The sequence below is a fragment of the Camarhynchus parvulus genome, chromosome 19 (genome assembly GCF_901933205.1).
Source record: "Camarhynchus parvulus chromosome 19, STF_HiC, whole genome shotgun sequence".
Classification (NCBI taxonomy): domain Eukaryota; kingdom Metazoa; phylum Chordata; class Aves; order Passeriformes; family Thraupidae; genus Camarhynchus; species Camarhynchus parvulus.
Genome location: NC_044589.1, coordinates 10,059,642 through 10,076,618, shown reverse-complemented (window position 1 = coordinate 10,076,618; position 16,977 = coordinate 10,059,642). Strand labels below are relative to the sequence as shown.

General features: G+C 46.4%; 1 protein-coding gene across 2 annotated transcripts; it reads right to left on the bottom strand.

Annotated features, from left to right (window-relative positions):
- Positions 1-1,110: 1,110 nt before the first annotated feature.
- On the bottom strand, positions 1,111-16,642 carry VEZF1 (vascular endothelial zinc finger 1). 2 transcript variants are annotated; one of them, XM_030962462.1, is made up of 7 exons: positions 16,409-16,640; positions 10,440-11,137; positions 9,663-9,726; positions 8,493-8,676; positions 6,843-7,064; positions 4,707-4,751; positions 1,111-4,354 (listed from the first exon to the last, which is right to left on the bottom strand). In XM_030962462.1, the coding sequence occupies exons 1-7, from the start codon at positions 16,439-16,441 to the stop codon at positions 3,927-3,929; spliced, it is 1,674 nt and encodes a 557-aa protein (XP_030818322.1). In that variant the 5' UTR covers positions 16,442-16,640; the 3' UTR covers positions 1,111-3,926. The 2 variants fall into 2 exon arrangements, with proteins under 2 accessions (XP_030818322.1, XP_030818323.1); XM_030962463.1 differs by lacking the exon at positions 4,707-4,751 and having other exon boundaries at positions 16,409-16,642.
- Between the last annotated feature and the right edge of the window lie 335 nt (positions 16,643-16,977).

Here is a 16,977-nt window from a genome sequence, read left to right as displayed (position 1 = left end):
TTAAATTCCAATTTTCTCTCTTTGGTGGGAATCTAACCCCGACAGCCTTGAAAATGAACCCCGGGCAGTTTTCAGGATAGGGCTCAGAGTGGCTGTTTCTAAAATAAAAGTGAGGGAAAAGCAAGCAAGCAGAACTTGGAGGCTTATCAGCACCCGGAATGCCCTGGCTAATCCTCAACAGCCCCGGCCCCTTTATGTAACCTGGGATTGCTGCAGCTCAACAGCTTACTGGGGTCTGCGTGGTTTTCTTTAAACCTCTTGTGGACAAATGCAAACATATTAAATACTTCTTTCTTTTGCCTCTCTAAGGAAAAAATTGTTGTAAGAAGGAAAAAAAAATGTTTTATTTGTATCAATGACTGAGAGAATTAAACTCGTATGCTGAGACTAAAACGTGTTTCTCTCTGATCCATCATGATCATGACTGAACAGAACTTTCCCAATTTACAATACTCAGGTGTAACACTTGAAAAGAAGGTTGAATCCCAAATTTCTCTTCACCTCGAACACTCTGTGGAGGTGTTGGGGTGTTTCAAATAAAGAGCAAACCAGCCCCTTTATAGCCTGTACCCCATTTCTGGCAGCATGGCTGGCTGTGCTGCAATACTTACGTCCTGTGGCCACCTCCCCGCGCTCTCCTTGCCCGGAGGATGCCTTCCCGTGCCCTCCATCTGCCTGCTCTGACTTTCCACAGCACACATCCTTCCAAGGCAAAATTCAGCTCTCGAGCTGCCGGCCGGTCTAAGCCATTCACCTCACGCTGAATGCTTACGGAAACTTCAGAAGGAAAAAATAAACCCCCTATTGAACTCCTTGCAATCGGAGACCTGAATGGGCTCGATATAAACCCCACTCGAACCAGCGGCAGCAATAGGCTTCCCTGGATGTTGGATTCCATCCAGCTTAAAAGTTTCCATGAAATAAACTAGGCTAAGCGCATCAGCTGCATAGGAACTAACTCGGTGTAACAGAAGCATCTGTTCTTCACGTCCACCATTTTCTCAGAGCCTGAACCCGGCGGCGCTGCCAAGTGCCAGCAGATCCCCGGCCGGGCACGGACACGGGTTAGCAGGGAGCATGCACGTCGTACAAACTACTGCACCAGGTAGCTTTTGTTTGTCAGAAAAACAGCTTAATGTATTTGCAAGGATGGCATTACAGAGCGAAGTCAATGTCCGCACTGAGACAGCAGAGGAGCACACCTCGGACCCATTAATACACAGTACAAAGCAAATGTTTACCCAAGTACAAATGAAACAGGTCGACAATTAGCTAATGCAGCTTTGTGGACATAAACCAGGTACAGTTGAGCAGAACCAACATAAAATAAAAAGGAAACAGCCCTTTTCCTATGCCACGCTAAGAGCACCGTGGCTAGTGGTTTGGGAAGCCTCTGTCACGGTGAAAAATTTCCTTGCCGGTGTTTAATGTGTTTATTCTACTGCTACACTGCTGGGATAAAAATAACAGCTGGCTGTACAAGGGACCCACTGTCAATACTGCAGTAATTGACAACATACAATTAAGTCTCACACCTGTTTATTGTAAGTAATTCATAGATAACCACTTCTAGTACACATTTTCATATTGGCTTTTAATGCTTTTTAATGCTTTTGTTCTCTTTTTTTTTTTTTTTTTTTAAGCTCAGGGATACCCAAATTTCACCTAAGGGTCATTGCTGTGGTTACCCAGACCCAGAAGGCTCTACCTACTTTGGGAGACTGGTGCGAGGTGGTGTGGTGGCCAGGGATGGCAGAGATGGCTGGGGAACTACAGGTCCCAACATGCAGGACGGTGTGGAGGTGGCAGCGGGGCCGGGGCAGCGGGGCTGGGGACATGCTGGCCGTGCACGCCGGGCTCTACACAGGGCCAAAACAAAGACCTCTACACACCTGGAGTAAGAACAGTGGTAACAAAGTCATAGCTACATATTCTTCTCTACATTTTTGTTTATTGAGACAAACTAATTAAAAGGCACAAACATAGGGCATATGTTTACATGGACATTATAACAAACATATACATTAAAAGTGTAGGAATGTGTTTCCTTTCTGCTAAACAGAAAGTTCCTAAGCTTTTATATATACAAAAGTTGTACAATTTGATGTCCTAAAGTACAAAAGATCATTTATAAAATTATTTTACACTAAGCTCTATTATTTTTTTTTTTTGTTTTTGTTTTACTATGTAGTCCAAGCCCCTAGAACACTTCCACGTAAGGATACAGATACCTGTCACCTGAGCCAGCAGCCTGGCAATCACTGCTCGCACGGACACGGCCGGGGAGGAACGGAAGCAGTCCAGTGTGACTGGGCAGTCCTGCTAGCACTCTGTGAAAATGCACACGCTAATCTCCAGAGCTCTCAACTTCATTAAGATAAAAACATCTCAACTGTAATTTCTTTTTTTTTCCTCTTTTTTTTTTTTTTTTATTTAATGTAGAGGTTGGGTTTAGGGTGGTTTTTTTTTTTAACAAAGTTTTAAAAATGTGAATATGTGACATGATAGTCTAAAAAGTATATCTGTTTCCCTAGACTTTGCTTTCTACTTTATGTACAGATAAACAGGTTAAGAAAAAAAAGCACATGTAGCTTAAACATGTGTGACCATTTATGAGCAGTTCTGGGCTGGACAGCTCAGCACCCCAGAACTCCCACAAATTGATAGAAATGTGTTAACACAATAGAAGAATAACGTAAAAATGATGATGTTTGCAAATATTTACAAAGTTGAACAGATTTGCACAACACTTGATTAAGAAATAGGGGAGAAATTAAAAGACGCTCTCTGCTTGTCCTGGAGGGGCATCCTACCTAGTTAGTGGTTAGAATAAAAACTGTATACAATTTAATATAAGACAAAACTTCTAGTGAACAACTAACATGTCTGTCCCCTGCTGAAACATCAGCAGGCTCTGACTGGGAGGCAGAGGGCGTAAAAATCACACCCAGGGCCTCCAGAATCTTCCAGCTTAAAGCAATTTTCCTTAAGTTTCCAAGCACTCCTTTTGCTCCTAGATAAGAGTCCCATGGGGGTCTGACTGTTCAGAGACCATGTTTACATTTCGACTCCTCTTCTGTCAGCCATGGCTGTTTCTCACCAAACAATAACAGGTTTTTTTTTTAAAAAATGTTGACTACAATGCTCTACTCCCTTAGGGTAATATGTTGGGTAATATTTACATCTCCAAATATCAGGTCACAATCCCTATTATATGTTGAAGTTAGAATGATAAGTTATCATATGCTTTGCATATCAGAGCTGGTATCACCTTTCCCATAGGGAATGCTGCCTGAAATTACCATATTCCCAAAGGTAAAATGCATATTTTCTCCAAAAATGCATTTTTTTTAAATGACAACATTGTAATGCATTTACTCATTAAAAATAAAAAAAACCATCAACACAGACAAAGGTTCTACACTAGCTCAGAAACAGTGGACTTGCCTGGCAGGTTAAAATGAGCCATCCACCCTGTCACAGATACAGAGGGGTCTTCGCTAGTGTTTAGATTAAAATAATTTTCTAAGTTATAATTTGAGGGGATAAAACATAAAACTGGATTTTTTAATTACCTTTTTTTTTGGTATTTTTTTCCTTTTTTTTTAAACTCTGGCAAATAAGTATCTGCTCTAATTCAGCATCAGTCAGCTACAATGTAAAACTTACTTTAAATGAAGTGCTCCAGTGAAACTCAAGCCTGAACCATGTGAGCCAAATCAAGGGGAAGATGCTACTGTGGTCTCTGATGGTGTTGCCCCAGTGTCTTAGTCTGAATTTATTATTAACTAAAACAAAACAAAACAAAAAACCCAACAGAACAAAAAACAAAACAAAACAAAAAAAAAAAAACCAAAACAAAACCCAAAAAAGAACTGCTGGTAAGGATTCCATTTTAATCCTTTTTAATACTGTTTAGAACTTGTTTACCAGGGAGGAGAGGTGGGCAAGGCCTGGGGCAGGAAAGGCATGCTCTCCACTGGTCTCATGGCTATGTTGAGGGGGCCAGCCAGCGTCATGGGGGTGGGCAGGTTCATGGGGGACGTGATGGTGACGGGGTGCGCTATGTTCACTGGAGCGGTCACCGGGGTGGGCAGGTTCACCGGGGTGGTGAGCGTTAATGGAGAGGTCATGGACAGAGGACTGGTTATGGTTACAGGATGCCCTAAGTTCATCGGACTGGATATATTAACTGCACTTGATACATTTACTGGACTTCTCATGCTCATTGCAGCTGCCACTGTGACTGGGTTTGTGATAGTCCCAGAAGCCACAGAGGACGTTATATTGAATGGAGTAGTAAGAGTCACAGGCGTAGTAGCAGCAGTGGAGGTTTGGCACAAGTTAGCAGCTTCTAAAAATGAGACATAAAAAAGACAAAAAGTTTTTAACACATAAAAAAACCATGGACAAGGTTTAAACAAAACAAAACAAAACAAAAAACCCAAAAACCGAACAAGAACAGGTACAAATTCTGGAATAATTTTCTTTAGGTATTATTAGTAAGTTAAAACTGTTAACGTTCTATAGCCTACAGGAAATACAAACTCTCATGCAGGTCATTTCAATTGAGTATTTTTTTTTTCCCTGAGAAGTCAAGTGAGGTTGTCTTAGCAAGAGGGTTTTTCCATGTTCATAAAAACAGTATTGTACAATCAAAAAAATCCTCCCAAGAGGAACAGTAGAAATAGAGAGAGTGTACATACCGAATGGTACGTACTCTATAGCCTTCTCAAAGGTGAACTGACATTCTGTGAAGGTTTTAAAAAGTCATTATTAGGGACTGATAAGCAAAGCTCGTTTCAATATTTACCTGCTTATTTCAGTCTTAATTATTGCTTCTAAACCACTCCACTGCTCACAGTACCTCTACTTCAAGGCTACCCCAGCAGCACATCCCTCAACCCCCATCAGCTCCTCAGCTTTCACACAAGCTCCAGCTCCACACCACGTTGGTTGGGGGGTTTTGGGGGGTTTGCAGCAAGCAGGACTGAAGTGCAGAGCAAGGGAGACCCAGGAGGCCGGGTTGGGGAGCGGGGGGGGGGGACGGGACAGGAATCACTGCACATCCATCAGCACCACCTGCCGGCTACCCACACCGGGAGGGAGGGAGGGGGAGGGAGGCGCCAGGAAAGGAAGGGCTGGCTGCTAGAGAAACAGGGAAAATGCGCTCTGCACCAACGTTACTAAGCCGTGTCTGCTTCCACATTTGTAGGGCAGGACCCCAAGCTCAGTTACACCCACGTGTCAGAGGTAAGCCAGGAGCAAAGAGTCCACTTTGCCTCTGGGGCAATACAAATATAACTTTGAAAGCAACATTAGCCCCATTCAAGGGTTACTGTTGGTTCTTCAAAGTCCATAGCTAGGAGGGGTGGAGAGGAAGGGAAAGAGTAAAAAAAAATAAAATAAAAATTTTGAAAATAAATTGTACTAGACAAAAAAAAAGAAAATCCCATCTAGTGTTGTAAAGCCACCACAAGTGGAACTAGCACAGGAGAACCAGCATGGAAAGAGCAGCTCAAGCATGGCATAGACTGGTCTAACTTCACCTTCAAGCAGTCATACCCAAAGACACATCCCACCCATGCCCTTCCCCAGTTAAGTTAAGCTAAAAGCACCAGTGTGACACCACTGTCACCCACCCACCTCCCTCACCCCCCTCCTGCCCCAAACCACTGTTCTGTTAAAGCATATTCAACATTCTCCATAAGAAAGGAAAAGGAAACAAGACATAGGAAAGAACAAGTAGAAAATAATTCTCAGTGATTTTCTAAATCAAACATCATTTGCTTTATCTATTTAGTGGCCTGATGATATGTAATGTTTCTGTTATCACTGCATTTTAACATGAATAAGCTGTTTCTGCACTGTCTGATCACAGAATTCAATTACTGGCATAACAAGGGGAAAGGAATAAGCAGCCTAAAACACAAACAAGAACCTAGAAAACAAAAACAGATTGAAGAACTGAAAGGAAGGTTGAGAGAAAAGGAAACAATAAGGTGAGTCGAAAACATTCCTAAAAACAGCCAGTGAAAAAGCAGCAAGCAGTGGTCATTAAGAACCTCTAAAACATGTAACCCATGAAGTCACATGATGGGCATTAATAATCAAACTGTTGTGAACCAAATAAGCAGCAGTAATGGGAGAATTTAAACTACTGTATCCTAAACCCACTAAACCGAAGCAATCTGTTCCCTACAAACTGCCACAATGACCAACAACAGCAATCCCACTGCAATTACAGCAGCACAGGTAGAGCTAAGCTGTGAGCCAGCACTGATGAGAAACAGGATCAGTGATTACCTCATTTTGTAATGAAACAAAGCAACAGACAGAAAGAGAGAGAGAGAAAGCTCTCTGAGGTCTAGAAAACTTCATGCAAAGACAGCTACATGATGATAGAGCAGGTGGAATAAACTGGGGGAGACAAGATGAGCAGGACACAGAAAGCATCCACAGGCACCCTGGCACTGATGCAGGGCAGAGGGGGTGGGTGGGTGTGTGTGTGTGCGCAGACAGGTGAACAGGGTAAATAAGCACAAGCACAGCCAAAAGCCACATGCAAGTCCAAGCCCCCACTCCTGCTGGAGCAGACACAAGCTCCCCTCTGTACCTGATGGCTCTAGGGACACAGGCAAGCACACAGACCAAGGGAGTAAATCATGAGCAGGTCATTTAACACACCCTTCTCTGGGGCTGTTTCCTCCTGTTCTCTCTTAGCTATGACTTCTAAGAATGAAACTGTCACGTAAGACATCCTTCCTGACACCTCAAACTCCCTGTATGACTGTGAACTCCCATCTCACAAACCCAGCCACGTCAATATTGGTTTGTTTTACCTTTCTTCCTGGCTTTGACGGCCTCTTCCCACAATCTCAGGGTCTCTACCTGCTTTCCAGGCCAACTTGTTACGTGCTGCTGCTGCTGCTGCTGCTGCTGCTGCTGCTGCTGCTGCTGTTGTTGTTGTTGTTGTTGTTGCTGCTGCTGCTGCTGTTGTTGTTGTTGCTGCTGCTGCTGCTGCTGTTGCTGTTTCTGGTTGCTGGTCTCTTCACTCATGCATGCTATGCCAATCAAGTAAGAACACAAATTCACCTTGAAAAGTTACTCCGTTTTCTGCTGAGATCACAAAGGCAACTTCTACAAAGAGCATGTGGAATCTCACAGGATTCCAAGAACAAAATCACAGAGCTGTTTAAAACAGTACCATTAATTCTGTGCTTCATAAAACTATTTTTCCAAGAGCTAAAAACCAAAACATAAGTCAAGAACATCTACTTTAAGTGCCAAAACCAGACTTCTCTTGTCATTATTTATTTTGTATTTAGGAAGAATGAAATTAAAGATTCCAATTAGTCTCTAGAACTCAAACGGAATCCACTTTTTCTAAACTTTAGCTCCAGCTTAAGAATGAAAAATAAAAAAAAGCCTTTTTAAATTTTATTGCAAGTATAACTTGAAATTTTCAGTTTACGTCAGTGAACAGCCTGTCACTACTCTCTGGCCCCAGTACAGCTCATCATTTCCACCTCTAACAACTGCTCAAAATGCCTCATGTGAACTGGCTTAGCACCACCAAACTGGCTTGGGAAGCCAGAGTTGTAAGCCTACCCTTGAAAAATATTTCACATCCAAATTTCCTACTAAACTCAACAATCAGGCATTTCAGACATTCCCAGTACCTTCAAATTATCCAGGAGTAACAGGAACTGCAAAGATGTTGTAAATTAATGCAGTTTAAAGGCTTTAAGGACAAAGTTTCCAAAGACATTCCTTACTTCTGCCTCTTTATTCCTCTGAAAACCCATTTTATATTACTAACCATGTGGGGTTAACTTAAGTTACAGGTATTTTAATAGGGAAAATTTGAAAGTCAAGTCTTCATTTACTTGCTAGGCATTCCCAGGTCCAGAGTTTAAGTCTAGAAGGAGCTATTACAAACATCTCATCTGACCTCCTGCACAACACCAGTCAGATGCCATTAATGCCCAAAACCTATCAGGGCTGGATTTAAATCATTTTCTTGTCAGCTACTGCCTGAGGGAGGAAAACACAGAGCCCCAGGGTCAAAGCTCAGAGAAAGCAGAGAAATCTTTCTCCTGATTTTGATGAGCTTTGGATGAGGCTTCAAACCTGAAACCTGGCAAATCTTAGCAGTTCTTAAATAGTCTAAAATCTCCAGACTATCTGTTGGACTTTTAGACCTGCACAGTTCAGGAAGTAGCACTGAAAACCTGGGAACTCTTTTCTTCAAGAGATGGGTCACTGTCATGAACTGCAGGGCATTCCCAAGGGATGAGAGCACAGTGTTGCAGCAAACCAACTCCACACATGCCAATTCTTGAGCTGAAGCACATTTTCTTACTAAAGATCTACTTTTAAGAGGTGTGACCACCCAGATTGACAGACACGTAGCCAAGTTTAACATCATCAAAGGCAATTCCCTTCACACACACATTGTTATTAGAAATGTTTGTAAAACGTTCACCTACTTTTATTGATGCCTTGTTTACAGGTATTACAGTTGATACTTTGGCTCTGCCCGTGTGTCTTTAAGTGGCTGGTGATATATGCTGCACTCAGAAGTTTACCACAGATATTACACGATACCTTTCCTTCATGGCGCACCATGTGTGTCCGCAGTCTGTCTTTGGTGGCAAAGGCAGCAGTGCACGTCTAGATGGAGGACAAAGTTACACTTGAGGGGCACACAGAGCAGCACAGCATCACCCACAGGCCCTCTGGGAGCCCACGTTACCTGGCAGGTCCTAACAGTATCCTAAGTGCATTGACAACTTTAACTTTTACCTGCATTTATACAGAAACCAAAATCAAACTACTCAGCAGAGACTGAGAATGGAATTTGCTTCTGAGACAATCAGGACAAAAATCATATTCTACACTGCTTGAACTTTCTGAAAACAGTGGGTTGCCTTACCCACCACCAATGCAAGAGGGAGCTTGTAAAAAACGGCTACAATAGGCAAAGTTGGTTTCTAATGTAATTTTACTGTACAAATATGAACTTGGTACCTTACACTGCTCAATTACTTCTGTTCCCACCCAGAAGGAAACAAAACCTTTTCCTAACACTATTCTTTTTATCCAAGGCTTTTATTTAATAAGACGAGTCACTAAAACAGGTTGGAATAAGCATGGATATTCCAAGCAAAACAGTTAATTGTTCAAGGGCAATCAAATTATTTCTCCTAGTCTCAGTCATCAATTTAGGACAACTTGCTTTCCCCTTCCAGCAAAATAAGAGATCCAGAATCAACCATTCCCACCCATTTTAAATAGAAGTGCTGAGAAAGACATTTCATTTGAACATGCTGAGAAAGACACTGCACACATTACCCCAGAAATGAGCACTAAGCTGAGGATGCTGCTACAATCCTACTACTAAGTTAAGCATATGGTAAAACAGAGCAACTATGCTGTTCTCCAAGAAAGCAAAAAGCCTCTAATCTTCCTAAAAAAGCAACCATGGTATCTTTTTAAAGTTCCACCAGAACTCCAGCATCATGGTGTGGTGGCAAATGTGGCTTTACTCCTAAACTTCCTTTTCAAAAGTCCAGGAGTAAATACAGCTCTGAAAAGATTCACCTGAGTACCACTGACACAATAAGGTATTGCTCTTAATAAACCATTTTAGCCCTTACTTGGCATTTGAAGGGTCTCTCTGTTGAGTGAACATGTTTAACGTGACAGCTTAAATGATCAGGCCTGCAAGAAATAGAGGAACAGGAGAAAAGTGCACACCGTTACAAACACAGAGCCAGGACACCCTGGCTAGCAGAGCTGACACCGAGCTGGTCACTCCCTGCAGCCCCCGTCCCTCTGACAGCCAGGATAAATCCCTTCCCCTCACCTACCACGGGCTTCACCTGCAACACCTCACAGCTTAAAACCAGCCTGCGGTTTAAAGCTTAACTCAGTTCTCCTCACACACCTGGCAATGGCACGTTTGGTCACACCTTGTGTAAAGGTGAGAGCGCAACAGCTCTGAAGGTTGAAGTTTTCTCTGTTGCAAGCACAGGTACAAACAGAGCCGGCAGCAGTGCAAGCTCCCCCTGTGCTGTCCCTCCACCCTGCTGTAAGACCAGGTGACAGTTCCTTTGCCCTGCCCCACTCACAGACCATGGCAAAGGCTGGTGAAGGGGCTCTGTGCCCACCCCCAGTGACACAGACACACATCTTATGGGCCCTGGATGAGGATGAGAAACCATTTCAAACCACTCTCCTAAAAAAGTGACCACTTCTGGCCACTGCTAACCTTGCTCAGGTGGAGACTCCCCCACCCTAACTGCAGACAAGGCTCTTTATCCCCTCACCAATCCCCTCAGAAGTTTGGCTCTCCCAGCTCACTACTATAGCTTAACCCTTCTTGCTCACGAAAAGCCAACAGCAGAGCACGCCTGGGGTTTGCTGGGTGGTACCTTGAGAAGCCTTTTCCACAAACACCGCAGGTGTAGGGTTTCGTGATGCCACCTTCGTGAGACCTCACGTGGTAGGTCATGCGATCCTTTCTCTTGAAGCGCTGATTGCAAATGGGACATTCGAAGGGTTTCTCGTCCGAGTGGGACAGCTTGTGCCGGTTGAGGTGGTAGACGTCCCTGAAGGCCTTCCCACACATCTCGCAGGCGTGGTTCTTCTTCACGGGCTTGCTGGGCTTCTTCACCGTCTGCGTCACCGCCATGGCCGTGGCGCCGGCGCTGCTGCTGGGGTTGGTGGCAGAGGAAGACGTAGTGACAGTGGACAGGATGCCTGCGATAGTCGAAACCAGCGAACTCCGGCTGTTGTCACCAGCGATGGTCGAGATAAGGGGCACCATTGTGGTGGGAGTTTTCTTTGGCCGTGACACTAACTTTATCCCTGTGTGGCAGGACTCGTGACGCCTCAAATGGTAGCTGTCCCTGAAAGCTTTGCTGCAGTAAGTGCACACAAAGGAGGTTTTAGGTTTTTCCTTTTTAATCCCAACAATAGCATCCTTTAATGTTTCTGGTGCAGGCTGAGGTTTCTGCGTTATTGGTAAGGGCAGAATCGGCTTCTGATCGGGCGGCTCAACAGCAGAGCTCAGGAGAGGCAACAAACTGTTCTGTGCTGCCTGCTGTTGGTGATGGGAGGCTTCGTGTGCCTAAAACCAAACATTCACACTTAAATTCTCTGGATGGGTGCTCGCTCTGGCACGGTGAGAACATTTACAAACGACAGGGAAGCACATTCTGGACCAAAAGCCACGGAAGGAACAACAGGGGAAGGTTACATAATGCTGGTTTTGGACAAGATAAACCGCTCGCGCTGTAAATGCCCTGGCTGTGCAGACCCTGTGGTAAGTGTAGGAATTATTAAGTTTCTGGAGGGCAACTTTTTACGGAAGACAACTAGGTGCTTGTCAGATCTTTTAATAACAGCATTTCATCTTTACATAACAGGTAACTCATTTTGCTAATGATCGTATCAGATGGCACATCAGGACTATCTCTGGAGAGGATGAAGGTACTGACAGGAGTTGCAAAATAAGGCCCCACCTTTAAGCTGAGCTTAGTGCACACTAAGAATTGAACGGCAGGCACAGAGAGCCAGGATGCGATAAGGCGTCTTATTTAAACAGCATGTTCATACCCCTGTGCCAGCACTGAAACCAAAGCAACTGGAATCGGGAGCTGTCTAAAGCCACATCTCTATATTTAGCAGGTTCCTGATGCATTTATCCACTGACCACTGTGTTCTCTGCGTCTGGAACTAACAAGAATAGCGGCAGGGCCTTTTTCTCTTCGTCAGCAGCTACTTTGTGCTGGGAAGAGAAGCTGATCGATACACACTGGGAGACATCTAGAGATGCTGCTGGAGAACACGGTTCAGGGTGTCGGGAATAAACCCTGAAAGCTGTCTGAAAGCAGCCAATACCAACTAACTTTGAACTACAGAATGTGTGGCAGAAGCTACAGGGAAGGGAAGGGAAGGGAAGGGGGGGGCCCACAGGCAGCAGCGCTCAGCTGAGCTGCAGCCTGCCTGCCACGGGCTGTGCTGCACCACGTGCGGTTATTCTAAGGCAGAAACACTGTTATTAAAACTCATCCAGTCAGACTGGGACAAAACCCTGGCAGATACAATTTTAATGTGGTTTAGAAACCACACAGACCAATTCAGCCTAATGGAGCATTAAAATAAATCACTCCAGCACCTTAAGCCAGTTTAAGTGCATCTGTATTCAAGATGTGCCTCGGTCTCATCAGACCAGTTTTAAATCAGGCTCGTTATTAACGCAGCGTGCCAGGCCTGAAGCTGAGTTTGGGGAAACTTGCATTCCCATCAGATCAGTACTGCAGCCCTCCAGGACTCCTTTCCTATAGTTTTCCTCACCAAGTAACATGACTCAAAGCTGTGAGAGCTGAATAAACACTGTGCCAGTGCACGACCCTGACCTGTCTACTTTTACATCAGCTGGGGTGGACAGTACTGGGAAGCACACTCAGGCTAATGCTCTTCCCATGGGAATCCATTTCAACACGTCCTTTGGACAAGCCAGTATTTCTAGAAGCTCACTTTGGGCTTTTTTCCTAGTTGTATCCTGGGTGCTTTGCCTGCCTGAAGCGCAGCAGGGACTACAGCCCCCCCAGAGCATCTCTCCCTTGCTGTGGGGCAGCTCCTGCACCATTCCAATCTCACTTTTTGGGAGCGTGATGCTGGTGATCTTTGGATAAAAGCCATGGGTGAATACCAACACTAACCCACGTGGGAAGGAATACAAGCTCCCAAACACTCCAAGCCTATCTGACAGGAAAACAGTTCACAGCAGAAAGCCTGGACTCCGGACACTGACAGGAGACAAAACTTGTGGGAACCATTAGGAGCCAGGCCAGGCTGTCCATCTGTATCTGCTTTTCAGATCCCTCTGTGCTGAAGCTCGGGATGCAACAGGTAGGCTGGATATTAGCACACCTGCCTGGCCACAGCAGCCACCTCAAACAACAGCCCCAGGGGCTGGTTTATTCCAGGGAGCAACTGCTGAAGAGCTGCATCCAGAACTCTCCTGGAGGCGACGCTGCTAAATCAGGGCATGGCACAAGCCCCAGCAGCTCCATTAAACTTTTCCCTCACTTCAGTGACAATTGTGCATTTTCACCCATTTATTTTACATGTTTTTAAAAAGGTTTTGACACTTCTACATTGCATGAAAATAAGAGTTTGCACAATACACACCAATAGCACAATACTGAGCAAGTTGTGCGCTTCAACACAATTTTAACTTTAAAAAATTCTGAAATGTTTTACAACTTCAAATAGGCATTAAACAACGTTGTTAAACTGCACCAGAAGACACTGCAGAGCACCTAATGATAGCTCCAGAGATACAATTTCAAAGGCAGAGCTAGCAGATCGGATAATGGAGAGCCCAAATCCTTTGGACAAGGTTCAAACTTAGGCAGTTTATGGATATTTTTAAGCCTCAAAGAATCGTCAGCACTTCAAGGTAATGATGCACTTATTCCTACAGATCTGATGGAGACAGTGGACATAAAACAATGTATATTCATCAAGTGACAGGCTATGGAGCTGCTGCTTATGTAAGTCTGCTTATCTTGGTTCCGAGGAAGCCAGCATTATTCACAGCACCGTGCTCCTCACAGCCCCTCTGCCCCGAGCTGTGTTCCTCAGTTTCCAAGGGCTGTTAAAGCCTTTTAAAAAAGGATCAGGCAGCATTTTTTTTAACTCCCTGTTGGAGAAGGGAAGCCAGCACCTGCTGCACGCCTCTGGCAGGCGCAGTTATGCAGGCTCCAACCACGGTTTTACTTCACCCAGCATTAACATCAAGTCAACAATTTGGAGATATTTTGATGGCCTGGGACGGGCTCTCCTGCAAAATCCCCTTGTTCTGTCACTAATTCCTTCTCTCCTGGGGGGGCAGTAAACAAAAAAACCCTGCAATTCATGACCCAGAGTGTAGGATGTGGCATTGTGAACTTCCAATGCCAGAGGCTAAAATATTTTTGTGCTTCAGCCTTAATGTGAGAGCAACAAATTAGCATGAGTCATATCTTGAACACTCCATCTGATGGATGAGTCCTCCTCACATTAACAGATACAACTTTCACTTCCCGAGCACATCCTAAAAGCGGTTTTCCAACTATGCATTTTGGGGACTAAGAAGATCCAAACAAGAACTGCTTATTCAGTAGCACGATTGTTTCTTTAGAAAGGGATACAATTCATCAAAATGCCATCTAAAAACAATCAAACAACTTTATTTGGAAGAACGGTTTACAGTCCCACAGCCCACTGCCACAGGACTAAAATTAAGACATCGAAACCTCCTCTAAAAACATTTGGCTAAAAATTACAACTTTATATTCCACGTATTAAGCTGTCCCTTAGGAATCCTGTCCCAGCTGGAACGCACACTTGGTTTAACACTCCCCCCAGGAAGAACGAGTGTGAATATTCAGTCACTTCCATTTGTTATTTAACTGACACTGGGGACAGGCTTTTAAATCCACGCTTTTTAACTAGTTTTAACTAATCAGCTGGATCGGAGCTGATGGGTTGCTGTGAGAATGGGAAGAAGAAAAATGAAAGTCACATCAGGACTACCTCAGTGCTGCTTTCTGCTGGGTGCATTGGCACGCTCGCACCCCAAATCATTGATTCTAACAAAACCACTCAAGAAACAATAACCAGCATTTATTATGAGCTCTGAAAGCTTTATTATTTAGAGAGGGGGAAAAAAAATCAGAGGAAAATTTCCACGTCACAGTTTCATGAAGATGCTTCCGAGTCGCACGTTCAGAAAGCGAACTGCTGACTCCTTAATTAAAAGCAGCAAAGCTGACTCCTAAATCAGCGTGTGACATCACTACTTCAAAACTCAGCACCTTCAGAAAAGCACGGACGAGCAGCAAGGAGCTGGACACGTACTTGAAGCATTACTTGGCATTTCTCAGCCTGCTGCAATACAGTCCTGCCAGCCTAGGAAAAATTTCCCCTGGAAAACGCTCAGCTGGGAGGCAGCAAGGCACTAAAGCAGCCCCGGCTCGCAGGGAGATGGCCCTAAACTAAGGAGATTAACTTCTTAGCGTGAAGTTTCCTACGTGCGAATCACAACTGCCCACTAGAGTGAGAAATAATTCACCAGACCTCAGCCAAACCCAATGGCATCGCCCGCATCCCCCAGGAAAAGGCGGAAAACCCAGCGCCCAGCTCCCGGTACCGGCTCCCCGGAACATTCCCGGCGTGTTTTCCGAGGCAGAGAACCCGAGCGAGTGACTCATCCCTTGCTACTTGCAAGGGACGAATTTTTCCTCCCTAAAGGAACGGTGCTCGCTCTTGGCGGATTTATTCATTCAACTCAGGTTTTCAAACTCGTGTCACGGGTTGGGTCTGGGTTTAATTCCGAGGAGGACAGTGAGGAAGCGAGCGGCCGCCACCGGGAACGTGCAAAGAGGATTATTTTACCTTGAGAAAGGTGATGTGCTGGGCGCTTTTTTTTTTTTTCCCTCCGCTGCTGCTGCTGCAATCACACATTTTATGTTTTCCAGCGCAAAAAAAAAAAAAAATATCCAGAAGAAAACAATCTGGTGAGAAAGGGCTCGCGAGGCTCACAAAAGCCAGGCAAAGATTTCTTTTTTTTTAGATTTTTTTTTTTCTGGTACATTGGATTTTCTCCGGAATTACATAAACAGCGGTGTTTTTAAGTCAGTCTTTCACCGACAGAAAGGGGGAAAATTGTGACTCAGTTGGCAAAGGGAGGGGTTGCACGCTCCACCGTCCCTATTCCTCCCCATTCCCGTTAGGATTTCGCCAGTTTTTACAGAAATCCGGCCCGCTCGCGTCCTATTTTAAAAGAAAACAAGCTCCCTCGTCAGCCGGCCCTGAGTCAGGCTGTTTAAAGAGGGATTAATTTATTCTCCCAGACACGGCGTTTGTTCCATCGGGGTTTTGTTGGAGCCCGGTGGAAGCTTGGGGTTGTTTTTTTGTTTTTTGTTTTTTTTTTTGTTCGTGGGTTTTTTTTCTGTTGTTGTTTGTCTCTTTAGACGAGGGGGGAGAGAAAAACAAGCAAACACCAAAAAAAAAAAAAAAGCGCGATCTCATGTTTTGCGGGGGAAAAACCAAAAATAAAATACAAATATGAATATCGGTGGTTTGTAATGAAAGCGGGAAGGGAGCGCGCTGCGGGGCGGCGGCGGAGGGAGAAAGTGCAGGAGGGAAGGAGGGAGAAGCGGAGCCGCGGGGCCGGTGAGGCGCTGCCCGGCGGGCCGGGTCGGGCCGGGCCGGGCCGGGCCGGGGGCGGGCGGGGGCCGGGCGGCCGCGCTGAGTGACAGCCCGGCCCGGCGGGGACCGGCGGGGCCGCGGCCGTGAGGGAGGGAGGGAGAGAGGGGGCGCGGGCAGCGCCGCCGCGGGGCCTCACCTGAAAGAGGAACGCGGTCCAGTTGGCCTCCATGGCGGGGGCGGCGCGGCCCCGGGCGGCGGCGGCGGCGGCTGCGGCGGGCGGTCCCCCGTCGCTCCCTCCCCCGGGCCGCAGCTACATGGAGCCGACAACAAAGCGGCGGCGGCGGCGGCGGCTCAACATGGCAGCGCCGAGCGGCCGCTTCCGCTAACCTCGGGCTGCACCACTGCGGCCCAGAGGGGGAGGCGGCGGCGCGGCGGCGCCCGGCGGGGCGGCGATGGCCCGGGCGGCCGCGGCGCCGCCCCCCGCCGCTCCCCTCGCCGCGGGGCGGGCGGCGGGCCCGGGGCGGCGCGGCGAGGCAGCGGCGCGGGCGGCGGGGCCGGGGCGGCGCGGCGGGCCGGCCGCCCCCGCGGGGCTGGCAATGGGCCGGTCCCGGGCTGGGGAAGCCGAGCTGTGGCGAGAGAAGATGGAGGAGCGGCCGAGGTGTCCGGGGCCGCCGCCGCCGCCCGCCCCGGCTCGGCCCCGGGGCCGCCGAGCCGCCCGCCCGCCCCTTCTCCCCTCCCCGCCCGCCCGCCGCCCCCCGCCCGCCG

Excerpts from the sequence above, each read along its gene's own strand:
- VEZF1 (XM_030962462.1), bottom strand. The coding sequence starts at position 16,441 with ATGGAGGCCAACTGGACCGCGTTCCTCTTTCAG. Across the intron at positions 9,727-10,439 it reads TGTGGAAAAGGCTTCTCAAG|GCCTGATCATTTAAGCTGTC; the intron begins GTACCACCCAGC and ends TATTTCTTGCAG. Across the intron at positions 7,065-8,492 it reads TAAACAAGGCATCAATAAAA|CATGCATGAGTGAAGAGACC; the intron begins GTAGGTGAACGT and ends TGATTGGCATAG.